This window comes from Liolophura sinensis, chromosome 13, assembly GCF_032854445.1.
Source record: "Liolophura sinensis isolate JHLJ2023 chromosome 13, CUHK_Ljap_v2, whole genome shotgun sequence".
NCBI lineage: Eukaryota > Metazoa > Mollusca > Polyplacophora > Chitonida > Chitonidae > Liolophura > Liolophura sinensis.
The window spans coordinates 12,688,544-12,711,311 of NC_088307.1; the positions used below are offsets into that span (position 1 = coordinate 12,688,544).

The window sequence follows — 22,768 nt, forward strand, 5'->3', positions numbered from 1 at the left end:
GCCCTGTTTATGGGGAAAACAGTATATAGCTACATGTAGATAACTTATTCCGGCCACAAACCAAAGAACGCATGGTTACATTTTTGTCCAAGATCTGATCAAATGTGTGGTGTATTAATTATTACAAAGTACCTGAAAGGATTGCAGGGATAGAAACAAAGGGAGATAATTTCAGAACAGTTCATTATTTGAACTATATGTCCTGGTAATTCGGAAAATGACATTTGGGGAGATACATAGGTTCCGTATTTGTGTCAGAAAAATGAAATAAAAGTTAGTTTGGCCATAAATTCACATTCTTTTTGAGGAACACCCCCTTGAGAGACGAATGCAAAACGCCCTAAAATTCCAACCTCACACAAGATAACCTCAATCGATGTCTACGCAAATTTGTGCCGTTATCCTGTATTTTACGGATAAAGACCCTATAGATCTTCAATCTTAGTTACTCTTCTCAACCATCTCCGGTAGACGGCGACCCTGGAGAAGACATTAGGCCTGACCGTCTGACATCGTTTGTAAACATAAGATCCCAGCCCCACCAGGACAGGGGTGCCATCCTCTCTGGTACACGTCAGAGGCCCGCCGCTATCCCCCTGCAACAAATAAAGCAGTAATTAATCACGTGATTGTCGCGAGATTGACCGGTACGTGCCTTATGAAATTCTCACTCGTGAAATGACGATGACGGCGTGAAAAGCCATTTATGGAACTGTGAAAAGTGATTCATACCACTGTGAAATGTGATTTCTGGAACTGTGAAAAGTGATTCATACCACCGTGAAAAGTGATTCATACCACTGTGAAAAGTGATTCATACCACTGTGAAAGGTGATTCATACCACTGTGAAAAGTGATTCATTCCACTGTGAAAAGTGAGTCATTCCACTGTGAAAAGTGATTCATTCCACTGTGAAAAGTGAGTCATTCCACTGTGAAAAGTGATTCATACCACTGTGAAAAGTGATTCATAACATTCATGATTCATTCTCGGCTCTACACCGTCTTTACATGGGAACAGACAACATTTATGTAGAGCCTTTGCATAAGGCCAGACAACAGTTATGTAGAGCCTTCACATGGGACCGGGCAACAGTTATCTAGAGCCTTTACATGGGACCGGGCAATATTTATTAGAGCCTTTGCATGGAACCAGAAAGCAGTTATGTAGAGCCTTTACATAGGACCGGACAAGACTTAAGTATAGTTTCTACATAGGACCAGACAAGATTTAAGTATAGCCTTTACATGTGACCGGACAACCTTTATGTACAGCCTTAACATGGGACCAGACAACCTTTATATCGAGCCTTTGCAAGGAACCGGAAAACAGTTAATATTCAGAGCCTTTACAATGAACCGTGCAGCATTTACGTAGAATATTTTGAAGTCTGAAATAGAGTTTTGAATTTATTTCACTTACGTAACATGCCGAAGATCCTTTCCTCTGTCCCTCGGAGCATACCTGAGTTGGAAAGACAGGCCACTTTGGATCGTTGCAATCTCTGGCAGCTATTAAGTTAACTGGAGCGTCTTGGAGAAGGTTGAAACTTTTCTCTGCATTCCCTGAAGGTCATTGATTGGAAGAGTATAAGTTTTCAAAATGAGTTTTCAAAAATGTCTTTAACTATGCAATGGTGAGTCGTGTCCAAGGTGGACTGACTTGTTCTTTTGCAGTACATGTGTACTGATCAATTTATCCGCAAAACATCCCCACAGTGACAGAAATGAAAAATAGACTACAAAACTTAGAATTAAATTACATTTGACGGGAAATGTCTCACGCTAATGTGTAGGTTCCGGTTACCTATCGATTTATTGACTGGTTGGTTAGTGTTTAACAAATATATGTTGTCGATCAGGCTTATGGGGAAGAATGTCAGTGTGCACGGGTTAAATCACCCACCTTCTCCAGATAGCTGACAAAATACCTGCAATAAAGCCTTGGTCGAAATGGCGACATCTGGATTCGAACACACTACCTCTTTGGTCAAGGGTCCGATAGTCGCATCGAGAACGCGTTATAGCCTTTTGAGCTAGCGCTGTAAGCAAGTGAGCCAGCGTTTTAACCATCTTAACCAGCGCTTTAACCATCTGAACCAGTGCTTTAACCATCTGAACCAGCTGTTTAACCATCTCAACCGGCTCTTTAACCATATGAATCAGTGCTTTAACCATCTGAACCAGCTCTTTAACCATCCGAACAAGTGCTTTAACCGTCTAAACCAGCTGTTTAACCATCTGAACCAGCGCTTCAACCAACTGAACCAGCCCTTTAACCATCTGAATCAGTGCCTAAACCATCTGAACCAGCTCTTTAACCATCTGAACCAGCTCTTTAACAGTCTGAACCAGCGCTTTAACCATCTGAACAAATGCTTTAACCATCTGAACCAGCGCTTCAACCATCTGATTTATTTATTTATTTATTTGATTGGTGTTTTACGCCGTACTCAAGAATATTTCACTTATACGACGGCGGCCAGCATTATGGTGGGTGGAAACCGGGCAGAGCCCGGGGGAAACCCACGACCATCTGCAGGTTGCTGGCAGACCTTCCCACGTACGGCCGGAGAGGAAACCAGCATGAGCTGGACTTGAACTCACAGCGACCGCATTGGTGAGAGGCTCCTGGGTCATTGCGCTGCGCTAGCGCGCTAACCGACTGAGCCACGGAGGCCCCTCAACCATCTGAAGCAGCTCTTTAATCATCTGAACCAGCTCTTTAACCATCTGAACCAGCTCTTAAACCGTCAGAATTAGTACTTTAACTATCTGAACCAACGCTTTAATCATCTGAACCAATGATTTAATCATCTGAACTAACGGTTTAATCATCTAAACCAGCGGTTTAATCATCTAAACCAGCGCTTTAACCATCTGAACCAACGATTTAACCATCTGAACCAACGATTTAACCATCTGAACCGGAGTTTTAACAATTAGAACCAGTGCTTTAACCGTCTGAACCAGCTCTTTAACCATCTGAACCAGCTGTTTAACCATCTGAACCAGCGCTTCAACCATCTGAACCAGCCATTTAGTCATCTTAACCAATGGTTTAATCATCTGAACCAACTCTTTAACCAGCCATTGACCCAGCCATTCAGATGGAAATTCTGTGTTCAGAAATAATAGCGCAAGATTATCTGGGCCACAAGTGTAGCGCGCTCGACAATGGGCCAGGCTGGCAGGCTGAAAACTTGAAGAAAAAAAAATTCAGACTTACAAGCATTTAGTCCCCAGCCCGAGATCATGCAGTTTCCGGTTGTGCTCGGTTCTGTCAGGTTAGCAATGACTATTGGCGCGATACTGTCACGTGACGTGTTTACGGGATTTTCCAGTTTCAGCACAGCTACATCATACACAACGCTGAATCCCAAAGGCTGGAAACAGCAGAGAATGTATACGCATTTAAAGGATTCATGAAGAGGTATGATAAAACAGAATGTATAATTTTAATGATAATGAAGAAAAATTTGTCAAAAAATTCTTTTTTTTTTTCATTGAGGCAAATTTAATAGTTCTTAACAGTCTGAATTTGTGCATACTTTCCGTCAAACGGCTTTTCGAGTAAATCTCCAATTTGACAAAAAATACTTCAAAATATCCAAAAAGAAACTTAAATATATTCAGGTTGAAAACGACATATGTCTGCATCACTTATTTTTAATGACACCCAATTGCACGGGAGTAGGATTTCAGTGTAAGTGTAAGTGTAAGAAATAGCTTTCAAACTCGGCATACACACTAGCTTCAGACGCGACTCAACTCAGCTAGTCGTTTAGGCAGTTGGGCCCAGTCAGCATATGGACATACGACTTTGAACTGGACCGACATTCTCTTCATTTGAGTCGCGTTGTTATTTCACAAACACGAGCCCTTTCGTCTAGAGACAATAGTTGAGTTGAGCTGTTTCTTAAACTCCCGTTTCTCCCGAGCTTTAAAGTGTTTCTGTCTTTTACTGGACATGTTATAAAACCTTAGTTTCCACACATGAATTATAAACACTTTTTTTTTAAATAAAACTTACAGCATTTCATCGATTTTTTTTCTTTCAACATTGTCCCCATATATAAAAAAAATTGGGAGACGTATTTCTAAGTTTTATAAAAATGCAGGAGAGACATTCGGTATTACAGACATTTCTTACTTCAGACACAGCCTTAATTTCTTTGACGGTTTGTGTTGAACTGGTCTTTAATTTTTGGACTTCAGATGTCCATTACATGGTTGAGAATTGGTATACTAATGTCTGCTTACTAATAATATACTAATACACATCGAAAATCACGGTATGAATACTACTGAGAACAAAGAATGCAATCCGGTATTATGCATGGAAGCGTGATGAGGACATCTCGCCCCGCCCCCGGGGATGTTCTCATCCGGCTCCCATAATCATCAAAACAAAAGTTAATTAAGACAAAGTTTTAGTTTTTGTTTGACATCACTGCCCGCCACATCATCGCAGTGGACGTGAAATGGTTGCAAATTTCTTTAAAAATTTAGCAGCTGCATAAACAGTGATGTAAAGTAAGCATACAGAACAGCGCATGTGTTGGGCGGAGCATAGGATATCAGAACCAGTGGGAACTGGGTTCGAGCCTGCGATCTCACTGGCCAAGGTTTAGTGAACCCCTGTCAGAAAGCATTAGACTGTTTGGCAAGTGAGGTCACGTGCATGAGTTCCGTCTCAAATCGTCAACAAAATGAAACAAAGGTTTTTTCTTACCGCGAAGGCATGTGTTATGGTGCGAATCTGTACATCGGAGTCTTTAGATAAGAGGTTTGAGGAACCCGCCATGACTCTCAGTTCTCTGTATCTGCCAAGACAGACACATACATGTATACATACTGTTACAACATCCGACTATGTCATTGATCATTTTCTTTATATGAAATGATTCTTAATGTTATGATTAAGAAGAGCTCCGTGTGATGTTATATTCATCATTGTGTAAAACGAATATTATACTTAAAAATGGGTGGCTCACTTGGTTAGGGCGCTAGAATAAACCAGAAACCCTTCACCAATGCGGTCGCTGTGAGTTCAAGTCCAGCTCAGTGTTCTCAAAGGTGTACCATGATTCCCAGATTTTTCCTACATTGTTTCTGAATTCGTCACCGTAAGACATGTTTTAAATCAATACCAAACAATCAAAGAATATGCTGCAAGGTTTACATATTGGTATGTACTTGTACTATCTCATATAGTCAGGCCTACAGTAAATTGAGATTTCTTTCTCTAAGACACGGGCTTCTTTCACAAAACGATTGTCGCCTAAGTTGTAACTACCATGGCGACATGTGCTTTTAACATGTGTCGCCATGGTAGTTACAATTAACTTAGCCTACAATCGCCTTTTGCAAGAGGCTCCTGGTCATAAAATCCCAAAGACGTAATTCAGGAGCGACTTACCTCGGATAGGATCCATCCGCATTTCGCTTTCTGCAAACGGATTTAGGTATAGAAGAATTCATTAATTAATTAAAGTGAATCAACAGGTATTGTTAGAAACGCTTTTGTTTCCAAGTAGAAAAACTGCATAAACTAACATCCTGTCAAATTTCCAATAGCTTAACACAAAGAAAGATCAACCGTTGATTTCAGCTGTAATTGACGCATAGAAAATCAAGAAGACGAAAAAACTTTTGTTCACAATAGAATTAGGGAAAAAAACATAACTCCACGTGTACTGGGGCGGATTCCACAAAGCCCTCTCTGACTTGAGTCAAAATTTAAAACCTCTTCACAACGCTTAATTTTTGCTGGAGGAAGTTGAAATTTAGACACATTTGTTCTATCATAACTTTAGAAAATTTTAAATTTCTGAAGCCGAAAAATGAGCGCTAAGATCGCATTTCAGATTTTGATCTAAGTCAGAAGTGGCTTTGAGGAAACTGCCCTTGGTTCTAACATGTTCTCAGCGCAATGTGACTGAGATATTGTCCTGTGTAGCCTTAAACCTCATCCATTTATTCCACAATAAATGTCTTTGGTCGACCTTGCAAGAGATCATAAAAAGTAACGGTGAAATAAGAATTAGCGCTCGCAAAAATGAGAAAGATAATCTTTTGGGCAGGGAATATTTTATATTTTATATCTTCTGATTACCCCTCTATTTTATGTATATTTTTCGTTCATAATTTTCGGAAATTACGCCAAACATGAAGTTTTAAGTCGCAAGGCGGAAACAGATCGGCTCCCGAAGCCCCATTCGGATTCTTCAACCCACAAATTGTTTTCACAGCTATCAGCGTTGACGGTATGAGGGGTTTTGTACCATTATATATGTTGGCCTATATCATTAACTGCATATTAAGAAAAAAAAACGATACCGGTCTTGACTCCTTTAAGCTTATTACAAAAGATATCTTTCTATAAGCCAGAGTGCATGGGCACTTATATTTGGAACGCAGAGAGATAAGATTTCTTGTTTCATACAGTAAATTTACGTTCATTTATATAGCTGTTGTTTAGCTCTATATTCAGGATTTCTTTGGTTATGCGATGTCGCCCAGTTTTATAGGTGAAGAGAACCATAGCGCCAAAACTTTCCCAAATGCAACACACGTCATACTGGTATACTGGTAAGTGGCCTTATACAATTCATGCTAAAGAGAACAATGTAAGACGCGGGAAGATTCCCTGCCCGGGACTGGGATTGAACACACGTGTCGTTAATCTGATCCAGCAACTGAAGGGCAAGATCTTTATTTGACCAGGTGACCACATCTCGATCTCGACTAAACTTAGAAGTAAAGCTCGGTTAACAATTTTCTTTAAATTTTTTTTCTTTTTCTTGAACCCATGAAATTTAAAATGACTTCGCTTATTTGCTGTTCTGGACCAGCAGTTTTTGTTTTAAATCGTTAATTACACGTCACTGCTTGAGCGATCCTCTTTTCTTTCACGTTATTTACCACGTGATCACGTGATCACGCGCAGAAACCGGAACAACTTGCCATTTCTTTCTCTGACGGTAGCCCGATGAATTTTCTATTTAGCTTAGTTGGCAGATATATCAGATAAGGATATTACGTGTTCTGATGTTTGAATTCTATAGTAAGGATATAATATCATATAATTATGATTTCGCTAATTGTACCAGGGACGTTCTTGGATACATACAAGGAATGTTGTTCGAAAAGTTTTTTTTTTTTTTTTTTTTTTTTTTTGATTGGTGTTTTACGCCGTACTCAGGAATATTTCACTTATACGACGGCGGCCAGCATTATAGTGGGTGGAAACCCACGACCATCCGCAGGTAGCTGGAAGACCTTCTCACGTACGGCCGGAGAGGAAGCCAGCATAAGCTGGTCTTGAACTCACAGCGACCGCATTGGTGAGAGGCTTCTGAGTCACTACGATTCGCTAGCGGGCTAACCGACTGAGCCAAGGAGGCCCCTTGTTCGAAAAGACTAGCATTTATCTTGAGTTTGATTGACGGGCTCATTGACTGGTTAATTTACCTTCTGTCGAACAGGCAATGACTGGCCGTCACCGCCCAGTTTTCAGCTATCAGCACCGCCCCGCAGGAGTGACCCCACCCCACCGCTAACCGCACTTGGAGCGACAGTTGCCATGGATGTTTCCCAGTGTCAGCACGAGTTCCGCCCACAATGAAAGCTGAAAGTCTGTCTGCTTCGGATGTAGGCTTACCTGGATAAAGAAAGCAGTTATCACAGCTAAAAGCATCAAACATGTGTTGTAGAAAGTAGTGCATTGGAAAACAAGCTTCATTTATTTGTAATTTTAAGTTATGGAATCCTTTCTATGTGATCATACGGTGTCGAGGTAAGGCTCGTGTATAGATGGGCGCCATCAGCAAAGTGATTTCCCACAAAATTTGGGCACAAGTGTTGGTAGATAAGTATCAGATATTTAATAAGTATTTTTACATTCGTTTAGTCTAAATAGGTGCCATTGGGGAAAAAATCAAGCACCTACCTGTATCTGAATTAATCAAAAACATCTAAAATAAAAATGAACTATTTACTCACGTATTAACTAATGAATATTAAGTTGCTCAACATGGCGACGCCCACGAAAGACAGCATGAAAGGAGAGTTCGAAAAAGTTATCGCATATGCCAAGGCAAATGGTAGCGTTTGAAGGCAAAGCAAGTCTGCGCTCTTCGTGCGGCATATGAGAAAAAATATATCATTGCAGTCTAATCGACTGTGTTCTGTTATATAAAATCAAGTGGTAAGTGTGTAAATAGCAATAGGTACATTTTTATTTTAGAATGTATGGAATCGTCACTTTCTTAGAATGAGCACGACACAAGTCACAAAATTTCAATGCTTTAAGGTAAACTTGAGATTGCTTATATTCGGTGATGGACTGTGGTGGAATACCTTATCTATTTGCCAGTGCCTCAAGACTTTAATTGTTACATGAACCATTTTATTAATGTTAAATAATACATTTCGACCATGTTGGAGGAGGTACAATATATATAACGTTGGGTTAACGTTCTTATGAATTTAACACTTCACAAAATGAGTGGAAATGTTGTAATCCGGCGCAATCTTGTGTGAAATTAATAAATTAACACTTTTATAGTTGTGTTCGGCATTTGAATGTTCAAAAATCTTGAGTTATCAATTTCAAACGACTGTCACACAACCTCGCATTCTGAAATGTTACACTTGTATTTTAGAGTATTTGCGTCTTTGTTGCATTGTTGTAATACTTTCAACATTTCTTAACATTTTCTTGTTAAGAGAGCCGAGGACTGTGAAGACACACTACAGTTGATGGCAAAGTATGCTCTTATTTTCTTTTTTTAATGACAAGTTTTTAGAAACTCATATCAAATGTTATTTTTTTTTAATGACAAGCTTTTAGAAACTCATACCATGTGACCAGGAAATCATATCATGGCCTCAGGCCTTTTTTCCTGTTTTTCTGAAGAAATCTATGATATATAACGAGTAAAGATATTTTTTATTAACTTTTCAGATTTTGACCTACTTGAGAATTTAAAAAACTGCAAAGTCACTAGAACGAATAATTATGAAAGGTTTCAGTTGTGTTTATCGAATCATGACTGATCCAACACGCTCTACACACTGTTAATATGTATACATATACTGTCTGTATAGAACTGCATACATATTTTAATTTAATATTTTAATTTAAAAAGCAAGGGCTTTTGACTTTAGTTACACATGAATATACATCATCATTATTGACTCATATTCAGAATTATCTAACTGCTAGAAGAGGAACGTATGTATGTATGTGGGTATATGGTGACATATTCACAATTGTCTAACTGCTAGAAGGGTAACGTATATATGTATGTATGCATGTATGTGTGTAGGTATGTATGTATATTGTCACAAATTCACAATTATCTAACTGCTAGAAGAGGAACGCACGCATGTATGTATGTATGTATGTATGTATGTATGTATGTATGTATGTATGTATGTATGTGGGTATATTGTGACATATTCACAATTGTCTAACTGCTAGAAGGGTAACGTATATATGTATGTATGAATGCATGTGTGTAGGTATGTATGTATATTGTCACATATTCACAATTATCTAACTGCTAGGAGAGGAACGTATGTATGTGTGTGCGGATATTGTAACATATTCACAATTGTCTAACTGTTAGGGGAGAAACGTATGTATGTATGTATGTATGTATGTATGTATGTATGAATGTATGAATGCATGAATGCATGAATGTATGTATGTATGTATGTATGTATGTATGTATGTATGTATGTATGTATGTATGTATATATGTATGTATGTATGTATATATGTATGTATGTATGTATGTATGTATGTATGTATGTATGTATGTATGTATGTATGTATGTATGCATGCATGCCATGGAACTATATTATATGTTGCTGCCTCGCTGGGCACTGGTTAGCCCTGTGTCAGTATAATATGAGACTGGGTAGGTGTCAAGTCTGGTGTCTTTGGCATAATACTTCAATGGACCAGCGCTTTGGCAGCATGAACTTGTCGTGCCACAAGAAGACAGTGTATTTACACACACCAAATAACTTCTCGTCGTCGTATAAATGAAATATTAGTACGTACGACATAATAACCCAAGCACACATGCATACAGACATACAAACATACATACTGTCTTAATCGTGTCAACGAAATTTCCAGAATACTTACCAATTGCTGTAGCAAGCACAGTCAGTAGGACCCATGCTACGGTTAGCACCATCGTTCTTGCTGTCACGTTGTCTTGTTATCACTGGATCCAGGGTAGTGATGGTGACCTGTCATATAACACTGGTTATAACCCCCTTGGGGGTCTTAGGTACGGAGACCTGCCTGTGGAGTGATGCGATCTTAATTACACGGGCATAAAACACAACTTAATAGGCTAACGGGTTAGACTATTACAATTAGGTTGAAAGCCAAATATGAAAACAAATGAGTTAAAAAACAAAAACAACAAAACAGCGAAAAGAAAAAACAATGCCGTAAAGCCTTAATTAAAAAGTAAATAAGAAAGAAAATAGAATTAATTGAACATTTATAAAATGCAATGATTACAAAAGTAAATAAATAAATAAAGAGAGGAATTAAGAAAAGGCTACAAAACAACACCTGTGAATTCCAGATTTAATTCATGCCGAAGACGTAAAATAGTGCCACAACATCATTTTTTTCTTCAAAAAGACTGTGAAAGCTTTCGTTCTCATCACTTGATACACCACTGCAAAATGTCCGAAAAATATATTCTCGTGTTTTTTTTTAAATATATGAGTTATTTGCATTTAATTATATGTTGGGATATTGACAAAATTATTGTGGACAGAATTATTCAAAGAGGTTTAATACTATAAAAGAGCGACAAGGAATATGCTATAAATTATTCAGTATTGTATTGATAGAAAAACTGTTCTCATTATCAATTAAGTTTTGTTGTCGTAAGTTTGTATAATAGAGTAAGTGAGTGAATGTCTGCATGGGGTTTAATGTCGTACTTAACAATATTTCAGTCATATGACGACGAAGGAGCCATTAGAGTGCATGTACCTGTAATGTGCCTGCTGGTTGCAGGCCGGATTTCCACCATTCTTTTATCTAGGGCTGCTTCACTGAGACGACATACCAAAGGCAAGTGAGCCGCCCCACCAGACACATTATACTGATGCGGGTCAACCTGTCGATGCACTTTCCTTAATGCTGAAAGCCAAGTGAGGAAGCTACTTCCTCTTTAATGTCTTAGGTGTGACCCGACCCAGCACTGACCCTGGATCAACCGGTCCCGAAGCAGACGCTCTACTAACTGAGGCCGGTTAGTTTTTTTATGATGAAACAGCATATATTTCCATTGTGAGTGTAATAAACACTATATATTAAAAGTATTATGAATAGACCTTCTTGTCGTAAATCTCTTTGGGCTCTGTTAGGTTCCTGCCCTCCTCACAGCAGTGGTCGTATAAGTTATTTTTGTCTAATCAGTATAAAACACCGGTCAAAATCAAAGTATAAATGCGTGGCTAAGAGTAGAGGAGAAAAGTTTGTTAACATTTAAAACATTCGAATACACTTTACTATGTTCCGGAAACACTTTAAAATGGTGAAACTAATTCGAACTACTACAGTTGTGTCAGGTAATAAATAACAAGGATTTCTTGTTCTTAAAGCGTTTTCGTCTGCAGATAGATATATAACATTTTACTAATGTTCATTACCACTAAGCGTAAACCCATTATTGGTTGATTGATATGTTGACTGATTTATTGTTTCTTAGTTCAATGCTCAAATCAATTTTTAATCCTATAATGGCGGTCAGTTTTACGGGTGGAGGAAATTATAGTGCCCGCTAAAAAGCAGCCGACAAGTCACCTTTAATGAACGTACGACTGTGCCAGAGACCGCTTATTGTCACGAAGATTTTCACGAATACTGAGAGTTAGAAAATATAGAAACTTATTGTTCATTACTGCTACTGAACTTCTGATTAAGAGTTGCGCAACTTGTAATAAAAGACTCAAAGCACATGAAGTACAACTAGAGCAGCGACGAAAATGTGGTCGTTGGCAAAATGCCCACACGTAACCGGTGAAAGACGGCCTCTCGGTAATTTACCTCAGTTAGGCTTTATTGCAACTGTTAATGTAGATGTTTAAGTACCTCCCCTATCAACGTGAAAGCAGTTATGTTTCTTGTAATTAATTAGACACCAATGATCAAGAATTGCTTTAAATTCTGCCTTGGCATTACATTTTATGAACCACAAGATGAAAACTTGAGCTCTAAGTGACCATGTCTATAGGGGATGCTTTGTCCACCAGCAGAATTCTGTTTTATGCAAGGATTCGCATTTCTTAGTCAATCCTCCAGTAAACGCTTCATCTGAGCGCATTATTATTCATGACGCACAGATTTAAACAACCAGTCAACTCATGTGTCATATATGAAACACCTTAGGGTTTTCGTGAGACACGGACAAGGAAGAATCAGGAAGAGTAAGCCACCACCTTATAAAACTAGTCAGCATGATCCGGGCGATTTCAAAACACGCTGTGCAGAAACGAGACAAAATAGAACTTGATAATATCAGAAAATATTTTATTTCAGATTCTTGTACACTTTTATTCTTGGTATTAAATGTGTGGGTTTCAAAATCTATAGAAGAAATAATTGACTTGAGACGAATGCAAAGGTCCGATAACGTCTGATAACACGTCTGGCAGACATGTTTTAACATTCTCTTTGTCAACGTGCAGAACAGTTTCAGAAGAGACCCGCTCTTCAGGCCACACACAAAACACACTACACGACAAGATAAACTAGATACACATATGTATACACTGATGTTCTATGAACAGCTTAATCTAAGTCCCTTTCAAATGGAATGATTACAGCATCAGCATCACGTCTGCAGGAAAAACGTTAAATAATCTCAACCTTTATACTGCCTAAAGTTTCTATATTGAATATGTCATCAGTATCATCGATATCATCAGCGTCATCACCATTATCTGAATTATCATCATCTCGCCGCTCCCAAAGAGATGAACATAAAATAATTTACCCAAATTGTACATTGTCAAGCAATATTTTGACCTTGTTCCCCATAAAAATTAGCCATTTTATAGATCGCTTCATGATCCTTGGACCGGGTTTCGGTTTATGTCAGAATGTCTATGTTGCTGAGTATTTCTCTCATATATATATATATATGTATATATATATATATATATATATATATATATATATATATATATATATATATATATATATATATATATATATATATATATATATATATATATATATATATATATATATATGCACTGTCTATGTATATCGAGTTTGAGATTTGAATTCATTGAACTTAGTTTAACCTTTCAACATAGTGCAAAGAATCCAGTTTATCGTGTCTATATGTTTATTGTCAGAAAAACATATTTTGCAAGTGACCCTAATTATTTTTTTCAAACAATAGCTGACTGCGAACTTGTTTTCTACCTGCTTGACGTTTGCCTTGTACCACGCAATACAGAATGCGAAAACACTGTCATGCGCAGCAAACCACAAAAACAGCCAGAAGCGCATAATTATTATTTAAAAATCCACAAATGCCGCGGGCATTGTGCACGTGCTCGGTTTGCAGCTTCCGGTTAATATACTTCCGGTTAATATACTTCCGGTAATACGGTTGGTCAATCATACCTTACTGTTGTGGCCCATAACAACGATCTTTCGTAGCCATGCGTTTTTTTTTTATAGTAAAGCACAAATGCAAGTTGCATGATCCGCAATCTTGGTCACGCATAAATTATCGCACATTATATAAAGATGGCTGCGATTGCAACTTTTCTAGGCAAAATTTTATGTTTATCTGTCTGCATGTAGGTTGTTTCTCTTTACTGGGTCTTCAGTTAAGCGTGGAAATTGGAGAAGAGATAACATTTCAATCGCTGTAGCAAACCATACATACATGCGGAATAATATATATGACCTATATTGCTGAACGTGATTAGGTCTTATCAGTCCGCAGAAATAATATGCAGCGTTTTGTACCAAAAATTCAAAGTCAAAGTTGATTGTTATGTCCCAGTTCTGCTTTGAACAAAATATGCCTAAAATAAATCCGGAACTAATATTTGGCTTGATTTCACATTATTTTAGCTGGGAGAACAAAAATCCTGGCCACTTCAGATAGATATTTATTGACGTGAACAGGGTAACCCCCAGTGTACCCTAACAAGACACAGTCCCAATACAATCACAATATACTTATTTATAAATGCACGAAATTAGAACCGAATGTAATCCATGGTAATTCATATTCAAGGTAATGTGCAACCTGACAAAAAAAAATAAAAGACCATAAAAGTTATATAAAGCCAAAAGGAGAACTATGTGACTTGCCTAATCATATCGTACATTCCCATTTCCGTCTCAATCAGAAACAATATGAACTTCAATCGATTATACGTTCAGTCAATCTGGCATTCGTCAAGGGCGTTGAAAATTTATTCGGCAAGGTCTCTTATCGTTATAATCTGATTCAGAATACCATTATTATTTACAAGCAGAGTTGTATTGCCAAATGATGATGTATTGATGTGGGCATTCGATTATCAAACATTGTGGTCGCGTATCTTCGTGATGACCGATGATAGTGTCTGACGATGTGGGAAAAGACCCCTAAAAGCAGGTATATATATATAACATTTTTCTGACCAGTATTAGTGAGAATGGTCTTAAATTGCTGGATGTTCAGCATGGACAGATTTTTTGTTTGATTTGTCCGGTAACAGTTGTGGTTTGTATTACTAGTCTCAGATGAACAAAAACGCATTCTGGGTCCACTTTGAAATAGGTAGTTTCCAACTCAAGGTTCCTGGGCATAACTTTGATTCAAGTCCAACCAAGTAAATAAATTCCGGTTCCAGATAGAAAAAGTCAGATTCTGGTCGAAATAGATGAATTCCGGTCCAAGACCAAGGGTACCAGATTCTGGCCCTAGTTCCAAATAGCTGGTCTAATCCCAAGACCAAGGCATTTTGATACTGTTTTCAAGTAGTTGTATTCCGGCTCCAGGCCAGTGAAGTGAGATTCTTGGTTTATCTCAAAGTAGTAGGCTTTGGTTCCTCGAAAGAGTTGGTTGCATTCAGATCGCAGGGAATGAGGTAAGTGTCAGGTCTAAGCATTCTGGATAACCATTATCAGATGAGAGGTAGTGTGAACAATAAAGAACTATTAGGATTTTTGTTTCAAGAAAGTTAATTGATTAGATCCTTCATTTTGAATGGTTATTCTAAACGATCCGGTGATGATCTGCAGACAAATGTACGAACGGCACAGTTTTGATGGTGATTTTTAAACCACCGGTTTCTTCTTCCACTGAAACAGGATGCCACCCAGTGATTCGCCTGGCGTACTGTAAGTTACATTTCATATGGATTTTGATTGGTTGAGTGTAGTTGAGGTGAGATACATGTATGTTCCTGTGCGCATGTGCCAAATTATGAAGAGCCTAAATATTGTCGATTTTAGTCAACCGTCTCAACCATCTTCGGTAGATGGAAGCCTTAGCGAAGACGTTTGGTCGAAACGTAAAGCATCGGCCGTACACGAACGATGAGATACCCATGAGTACGGGGGTCCCGTCTGTCCGGTAACACGTCAGAGGCCCGCCACTGTCACCCTGAAACAAATAACCCATTTTGCAGGGACGTCATACATGTTTTGAGCTAATCACTGACACTATGCCTATATAAAGTATGCCTTGCATTTTACCATAAACAATGACAGAGAGCTTTTGGGTAAAACAATATTTCCGGACAAGTAATCATGGTGTGTCGCACGTTCAAGTATGATAGTTTCAGCGCGCCGTGGTATATAAAACTATGCCAAAATAATCAGTATTTTGCTCATTTAGCTCCATGTTACTGATCTCTTTCTACACCTGACAAAGAACCTGGATGCTCGAAAGCATGACTGGCCACTTCTTCAGCGACACACTACTCCGTACACATGGGTTGTTTCGTACGGTCATTTTTAGATCACAGTTGGCAACAGACAAGTTTGACCTTTTTGATCCCGTTCCACATACGTACGCGTGGTTAGGTTACTTGTGCGCATTGATTTTATTACAACTTATGTTGTAAAGGACCTGGTATGCTAAGGCGGGGAATCGGGCCCTCAAGAAGCGAAATTGACTACAGCTGTGATTGACAGTTACTGACACACTGGTAAGGCTATTTCTTTTTTCAGTTCTTTTTTACTTTTCTTTTCCTGTTATGTGGCAAGTGTGCATTCAAGCAATAATTGGGTCATAAAATCGAAAAATTGTAGCCTGTTCCGGTCACAGTGAAATATCTTTCTTTTTTTTTGCATTAGACACTGTGGAGTGGGAAAAATCACTGCACCACATATGTAACTTTTTGAAAAAAAATTTGAGTGCGCAGTTATGCACCAATCAATTAAATACATATATAACAAATGTTCAACCTTATACTTTAGCTACATAATACCGGGTCTTAATAATTATCCACTCTCATTCATGATAACGATCATTTAATGCAAGACATTCTATATCTTTACTCACACAAAAAGTGTATGGCCAATGACCGGCCGTAGGTGGGGAGGTCTGTCAGCAACCTGCAGATGGTCGTGGGTTTCCACCGGGCTCTTCCCGGTTTACTCCCACCATAATGCTGGCCACCGTCGTATAAGTGAAATATTCTTGAGTACGGCGTAAAACACCAATCAAATCAATCAATAAATAAATAAATATATAAATAAATATACGGCCAATGAAAAAAATCCCACTAAGATTCGAACTTTCACGAGGTGAAATGTGCTCTCTGTTGTTACTTCGTTAGTTCACTGTTGTATGAAGGATGCCTCACACAGTATGGTATAAATACGGATTTTAAACTTGCAAAAAATATGACAAAAATGATCACATTATAAAGTTTATTTTTACACATGAAGACAAAGGTTAACCAAAACAAAACTTTGACAGCACGTGAAAATGCACAAATGAAACTTTCAGTAAAGATATCATTCTGGTTAACGTTGATCTTCATACTGTAAATTAAAGACACAGTCCTTCGTTTGAACGAAAAATTGACATTTTTGATCGAGAGTGTATATTTGGCAAATTATTACTGAGCAACCATCTCTTTCATGGCCATATAACTTTTATGCGTGATTCGACCAAGTTTTTTACTTCTGATTTCGAAATTTACAGAATTGTTCTGGGACTTACACTTTCTTATCGTACCTGGGGCCGATTCCCCGCCATACTGTACCAGGTCCTTTGTTAATTTCACCCCCCCCCCCCCCAAAATTTATATTCTCTGACTTTCGCAGGGAAAAATGCCATGCTACCACATGCAGCCGATAAACATACAGCACCATGGCTTAAAGACAAAATTATGTTAAAAAATATGTGATGTTAATCACGAATTACTGAAAATGAATAGTTTGTTAACACTTCATTACCACAAGCTTCATATACACTTACAAAACAACCGCTGACGCCTTTAGGCCGTCCCTCCGCGCACACGTGGGTAGCAGTAACGGGCCATCCCGAGTCCTTACATTGCTGAATTGTTAATAACTTGGTACGGGCTTCCTTCAGGACCGGATTGAACCTCTGTACAAGCCCTGAAATAACCAAACACAAAAGTGTAATGACTCTGATAGGCTGTTACTGTAGTGGTGTGAAGTCAGGAATCAAATCTAAGGATCGTATGAATCTATATAGTGACTGCATTCGGTTCTTTCCCCATTCGACCATTAACGAATTTACAATCAGTTGCAAGGTTACGTAATATACATGATGCCTTTCTCGATCAATCAACATCGTATCGTAAACAAGATTTCCTTGACTTCCTTTGACATTCCAAAATTTCACAGATTGCCACCAATCCGCAACACATTCCAATAACCCAGTCCTTCATACCTTGCACCAGTTCGCAACACATTCCAATAATCCATTCCTTCATACATTGTCCCAGTCAGCAACACATTCCAATCATCCATTCCTCCACAGATTGCCCCCAATCTGCACAGTTGTCTAATCATATCTCTCTAGAATAAAAACACAATCAGCACCAGAATCTGAGTATGCCTTTCATTACCCATTACATCCAGTCCGCACCGATATCTAATCGTATCTCTCTAAACTACTAATACAATCAACACCTCAATCTGACTATGCCTTCCATTTCCCATTACGTTCAGTCCGCACCGATATCTAATCGTATCTCTCTAAACTACTAATACAATCAACACCTCAATCTGACTATGCCTTCCATTTCCCATTACGTTCAGTCTGCACCGCTATCTAATCGTATCTCTCTAAACTACTAATACAATCAGCACCACAATCTGATCATGCCTTTCATTACCCATTACGTCCAGTCCGCCCCGCTATCTAATCGTATCTCTTTAAACTACTAAATCAATTAGCACCACAATCTGATCATGCCTTTCATTGCCCATTACGTCCAGTTTGCATCGCTATCTAATCGTATCACTTTTATCTACTAATACAATCAGCACCACAATCTAATCATGCCTTCCATTACCCATTACGCCCAGTCCGCACCGCTATCTAATCGTATCACTCTACACTACTAATACAATCAACACCACAATCTAATCATGCCTTCCATTACCTATTACGCCCAGCCCACACCGCTATCTAATCGTATCTCTCTAAACTACGGACACAATCAGCACCACAATTTATTTGTTTATTTGATTAGTGTTTTACGTCGAACTCGAGAATATTTTCACTTGTACGACGGCGGTGAGCATTATGATGGAAGGAAACCAGGACAGATTGCTGACAGACCTTCCCAATGTACAACCAGAGAGGCAACTCACTCGCACTGGTTAGAGGGCCCTGGGTCATTGCGCCGCGCTGGCATGCTAACTACCTGGGCCACGAGGCCCTCCATGACAATTTAATCACGCCTTGCTTTAGTCATAACCTTAACCGAAAGCATATCTTCCTGAACACATTCCCCCAAAGCTCGCCGTAACAAAACCAAGGCTTCATTTACCCACAACCTTATCATATGCACAAAGCCATATCTCAAATCAAACCGCTTTCTTCTGTCAACCATGGCGTGCAATATCTTTCTCATTTGTACCTTCAATACGTATTAAAAGTGAGCCATGTCTTCCTTGATTGATAACTCCAATCTGTTCAATCCTTGATTAATCATTACCTCAACACATTCCAAGATCTTTTACGTCATTTTGACTCACAGTTCCAGTACACAAAAACATTTGTGTTGAAATGTAACACAACTGTTGTTGTCAACTTGTGTTGTTTCATTTAACTTAGAAATGTGTTTACCCCAACACAATCATGTGTTATATACATGTGGAATACACACTTTTTTGCAAACTTAACATAAACAGGACCTTGGTTTAATTCAGCACAAGATAGAATTGTTCGAGTATGACAAATAAGATTTTTGCTGGAAAGATCGCAGGATTGTGTTCATACCACTCAAGTGGTTCTTGTGTGCGCTCCTGCGGGCCACTATCTAATCACCTGTCCATTCATAACGGCACTCATATACCGCAGCTTAATTGCGATACTTCTGAGGAATAAGCAAATGGAATAAAACAAAGAGTGAAACGACACAAGACAGGCAAAAGGGGGAGAAAAGTTTTAGCTATTTGGCGGGAAGCACATTATGTTAATGCAAACGTACTGTCAACAGTCCCCCATCCTGAGATCCGACAGTCTCCGGTTGAGACTGGTTCTGTCTCGTTTGCGATCTGGATTGGTGTGACGTCAGAGCGATTTGTGTCCGAGGCAATTTCAAATTCGATTAAAGCCACGTCAAAGTAAATGCTGAGTCCATACGGCTGAGAAAAAAAAGGTAAAGAGATGTACATAAACAGCTGAATACTAAAAGCTTCGAAATTAATATTGTTTTTCATTTATGACGTGGATTCTAACACGCAACATAAGTAACAGTGCACATGCTATTTAGAAAGTGATATAAGTGCAAGTATTTCTTTCTAAATCAGTTTGATATGCATGCATATGGATGGAGGAAACGAGATAACCGGAAGAAAACCACCGCCCTTCGCCAGGTACCGGACAAAATCTCGGACACAAAGCTGCAGTCGAAAAAGCGGTGTTGGATGGATTCGAACGTGCGACATCCTTGGCTAAAGGTCACATTACTGTGAGCATGGTAATGCTTTAGGCAACTGAAGTAAAGAAAGGCGCTTGAATTGAATATCTGAATTAAATATTCAATGGAAAACCGAATTTATTTCTTACCGTAATGACTTTCTTGAAATAATGTATTTCTGCGCCTCTTTCTAGTGGACTGATCCTCGTCGCCCCAGCTATTACCCGCATGTCGCTAACTCTGTGGGGGAGACAAAAATATTTTGTGGTTGTTTCAAGTTTTGGCTAATTTTGAGCGGCAAGTATAACATTTGCATACCATTCCTAAAACATGAACCATTCTTAAAACACGAACCATTCCTAAAACACGAGACATTCATAAAACAAGAAACCATTCCTGAAACGCGAACGATAATCTGACTTGATAATCGCAAGAAACCCCTAACTAAGTCCACTTTATATCTCTACAACATACGTTTTCATGGTAGTTAAGGGTTTACTTAGGTAAGATGGGGGTTCCGTGGCTCAGTTGGTTAGCGCGCTAGGGCAGCGTAATGACCTAGGAGTCTCTCGCCGATGCGGTCGCTTTGAGTTCAAGTCCAGCGCGTGCTGGTTTCCTCTCCGGCCGTACATGGGAATGTCTGGCAGCAACCTGCGGATGGTCGTGGGTGTCCCCAGGGCTCTGCCTGGTTTGCTGGCCGCCGTCGTATAAGTGAAATATTCTTGAGTACGGCGTAAAACACCAATCAAACAAATACATAAGCTTAGGTAAGTGAGCTTCATGAAACCGGCCCTTGTGCGTTTAAAAATAATGCTGAAAAATTCGGACAATACTTGTGCACACATGCACCGCCGAATAGGGTAGGTAAGGTATACTTTTTTAGAATGGCATGAAACCCCAAAAGAAATGAATGGCCACTGTACTCGATTCACTCCGTTTTATCTGGACGAGTATGGTCTCAGCAGGTTCAAACCATGGAGCTCCAGATGACTTTAATGCAGTTTTCATAGGGTTTAATGGATGTGGCTGCTGAGATAGTTCCGTTTTGAAAATTATCCAGTGTTACTTAAAACTTTACATATTTATGAAGTTTCAGTACTGTTACTTCAATACAAAATCCAAATGGCTGTTTAGGCCGTCGACAGGTGAAACAAAATCATAGTTAAACTCCCAAAACCCTGTGAGGTTAATAAAATTAGGAGTACAGTCTATTAAAGTGCTCATAAGTGATGTTGTATATATAAGTAGTCGGCTTCTGTACATAACTGTGTAACAACTGTGACCAAAAAGTTTAGACAAAAATGTCACCAGGCTGAGAGCTCCTACAAGCGCATATAAAATGCTATAAGTATGTCCGATCAATTTCGTACAATAGAGTTGTATGTGTAGGCAAAAAGCTGCAGGCAAAGAAAATTCAGTAAAATTTTAGTTCTTAGTTCTTTGGTGGTTTGTGTTATACGTCGTTTTTGAATGACCTTGAGAGTATTGACCTGGAACGTCCTTAATGGTTGACGGCTGGTATACAGAAGGCAGTTCCTACAACTGCTTGTAAAATTCTCGAAGAAAGTGTGTCAGAGCTGTTTCGAACAGAGCAAAAAACACTTCTCGGCTGATTTCGTTCAGTATATTAGGCGATTTTATTAACACACGTTAAGAGACACACAATACAATTGCGTCTCCTATGGCTACATGTTAAAGACTTCCAGGAAATACATTTTTAGGAAGTTGCCTGTAGTATAGAAAAGGGTTTTAAAAAATTATAAATGAAGCTTTTTTGTGAAAACACGGCACAGCACGTGGTTTTTACAGCTTATAATAGCATGACCGAAGCACTGGAATCGGAGATTATTAAAAACAAAAAACAACAACAACATCGTGTGTCCTATGATTCAATGGTGAGTACCCCAGTTTCGCGGTCACAACCTACATGTGCCTCATAAGGTGCTGGAAACAAATTCCAGAACAAGAGGAACCAAAGGTCAACGAAGGGCCGCCAAGAATTGTGCTTTCAGAGTGCAGTCGGTATAATCAACTGTTCTAACCCTTTGAGAGCATGTGTCTCTGCGCCTTCATAATAATACAGCCAGTTCAGACTGGACTGACATGGGCCCGCTCTAGTCCGCTGGTAGTGAACTTAAGACTAGCGCTATAGCAAACGTTGTGTCATGAAACGATAATTCAATACGACCTTAAGGTTATGAATAAATTTTAATGCAAGACACGCCCACAAAGCAGAAAGTAAAGCACTGATACTCGTCACATTTACTTGGATTGGATTATTCCGCATTAAACGTTTGCTGGGACGTCACGCTATTTTCTGCGTAGTTGATTATTTTTCAAGCATCCACACTTGCGAGTTTGAGTGGTGATTGGTTGCAACTTGTACCACATGAGTGGTGTACGGTAGAGCGGGATTTGAACCTACGACCATAACACTAAAACATTCCAATATCCCTCTGAGCTATCCGGGAAGACAAGCAAACTGTTAATTTTTAAACTACTTTAAACGTTTGTTGTGGCGTCAATCCTTTGTCTAACATACGAATGTTACATATGAAGGCTCCATTCGTTTCTTATCAATGTGAGATTTATTTTCTGACAGTTTCGTTATTCGCCTTTATTTGA

General features: G+C 38.9%; 1 protein-coding gene across 1 annotated transcript; it reads right to left on the reverse strand.

Moving 5' to 3' along the window:
* Window positions 1-425: 425 nt before the first annotated feature.
* LOC135480874 (chymotrypsinogen B-like) lies at window positions 426-20,373 on the reverse strand. Its single transcript, XM_064760804.1, has 9 exons — window positions 20,293-20,373; window positions 19,712-19,868; window positions 17,500-17,642; window positions 15,615-15,672; window positions 7,477-7,666; window positions 4,736-4,826; window positions 3,230-3,386; window positions 1,424-1,566; window positions 426-596 (listed from the first exon to the last, which is right to left on the reverse strand). The coding sequence occupies exons 1-9, from the start codon at window positions 20,371-20,373 to the stop codon at window positions 426-428; spliced, it is 1,191 nt and encodes a 396-aa protein (XP_064616874.1).
* Between the last annotated feature and the right edge of the window lie 2,395 nt (window positions 20,374-22,768).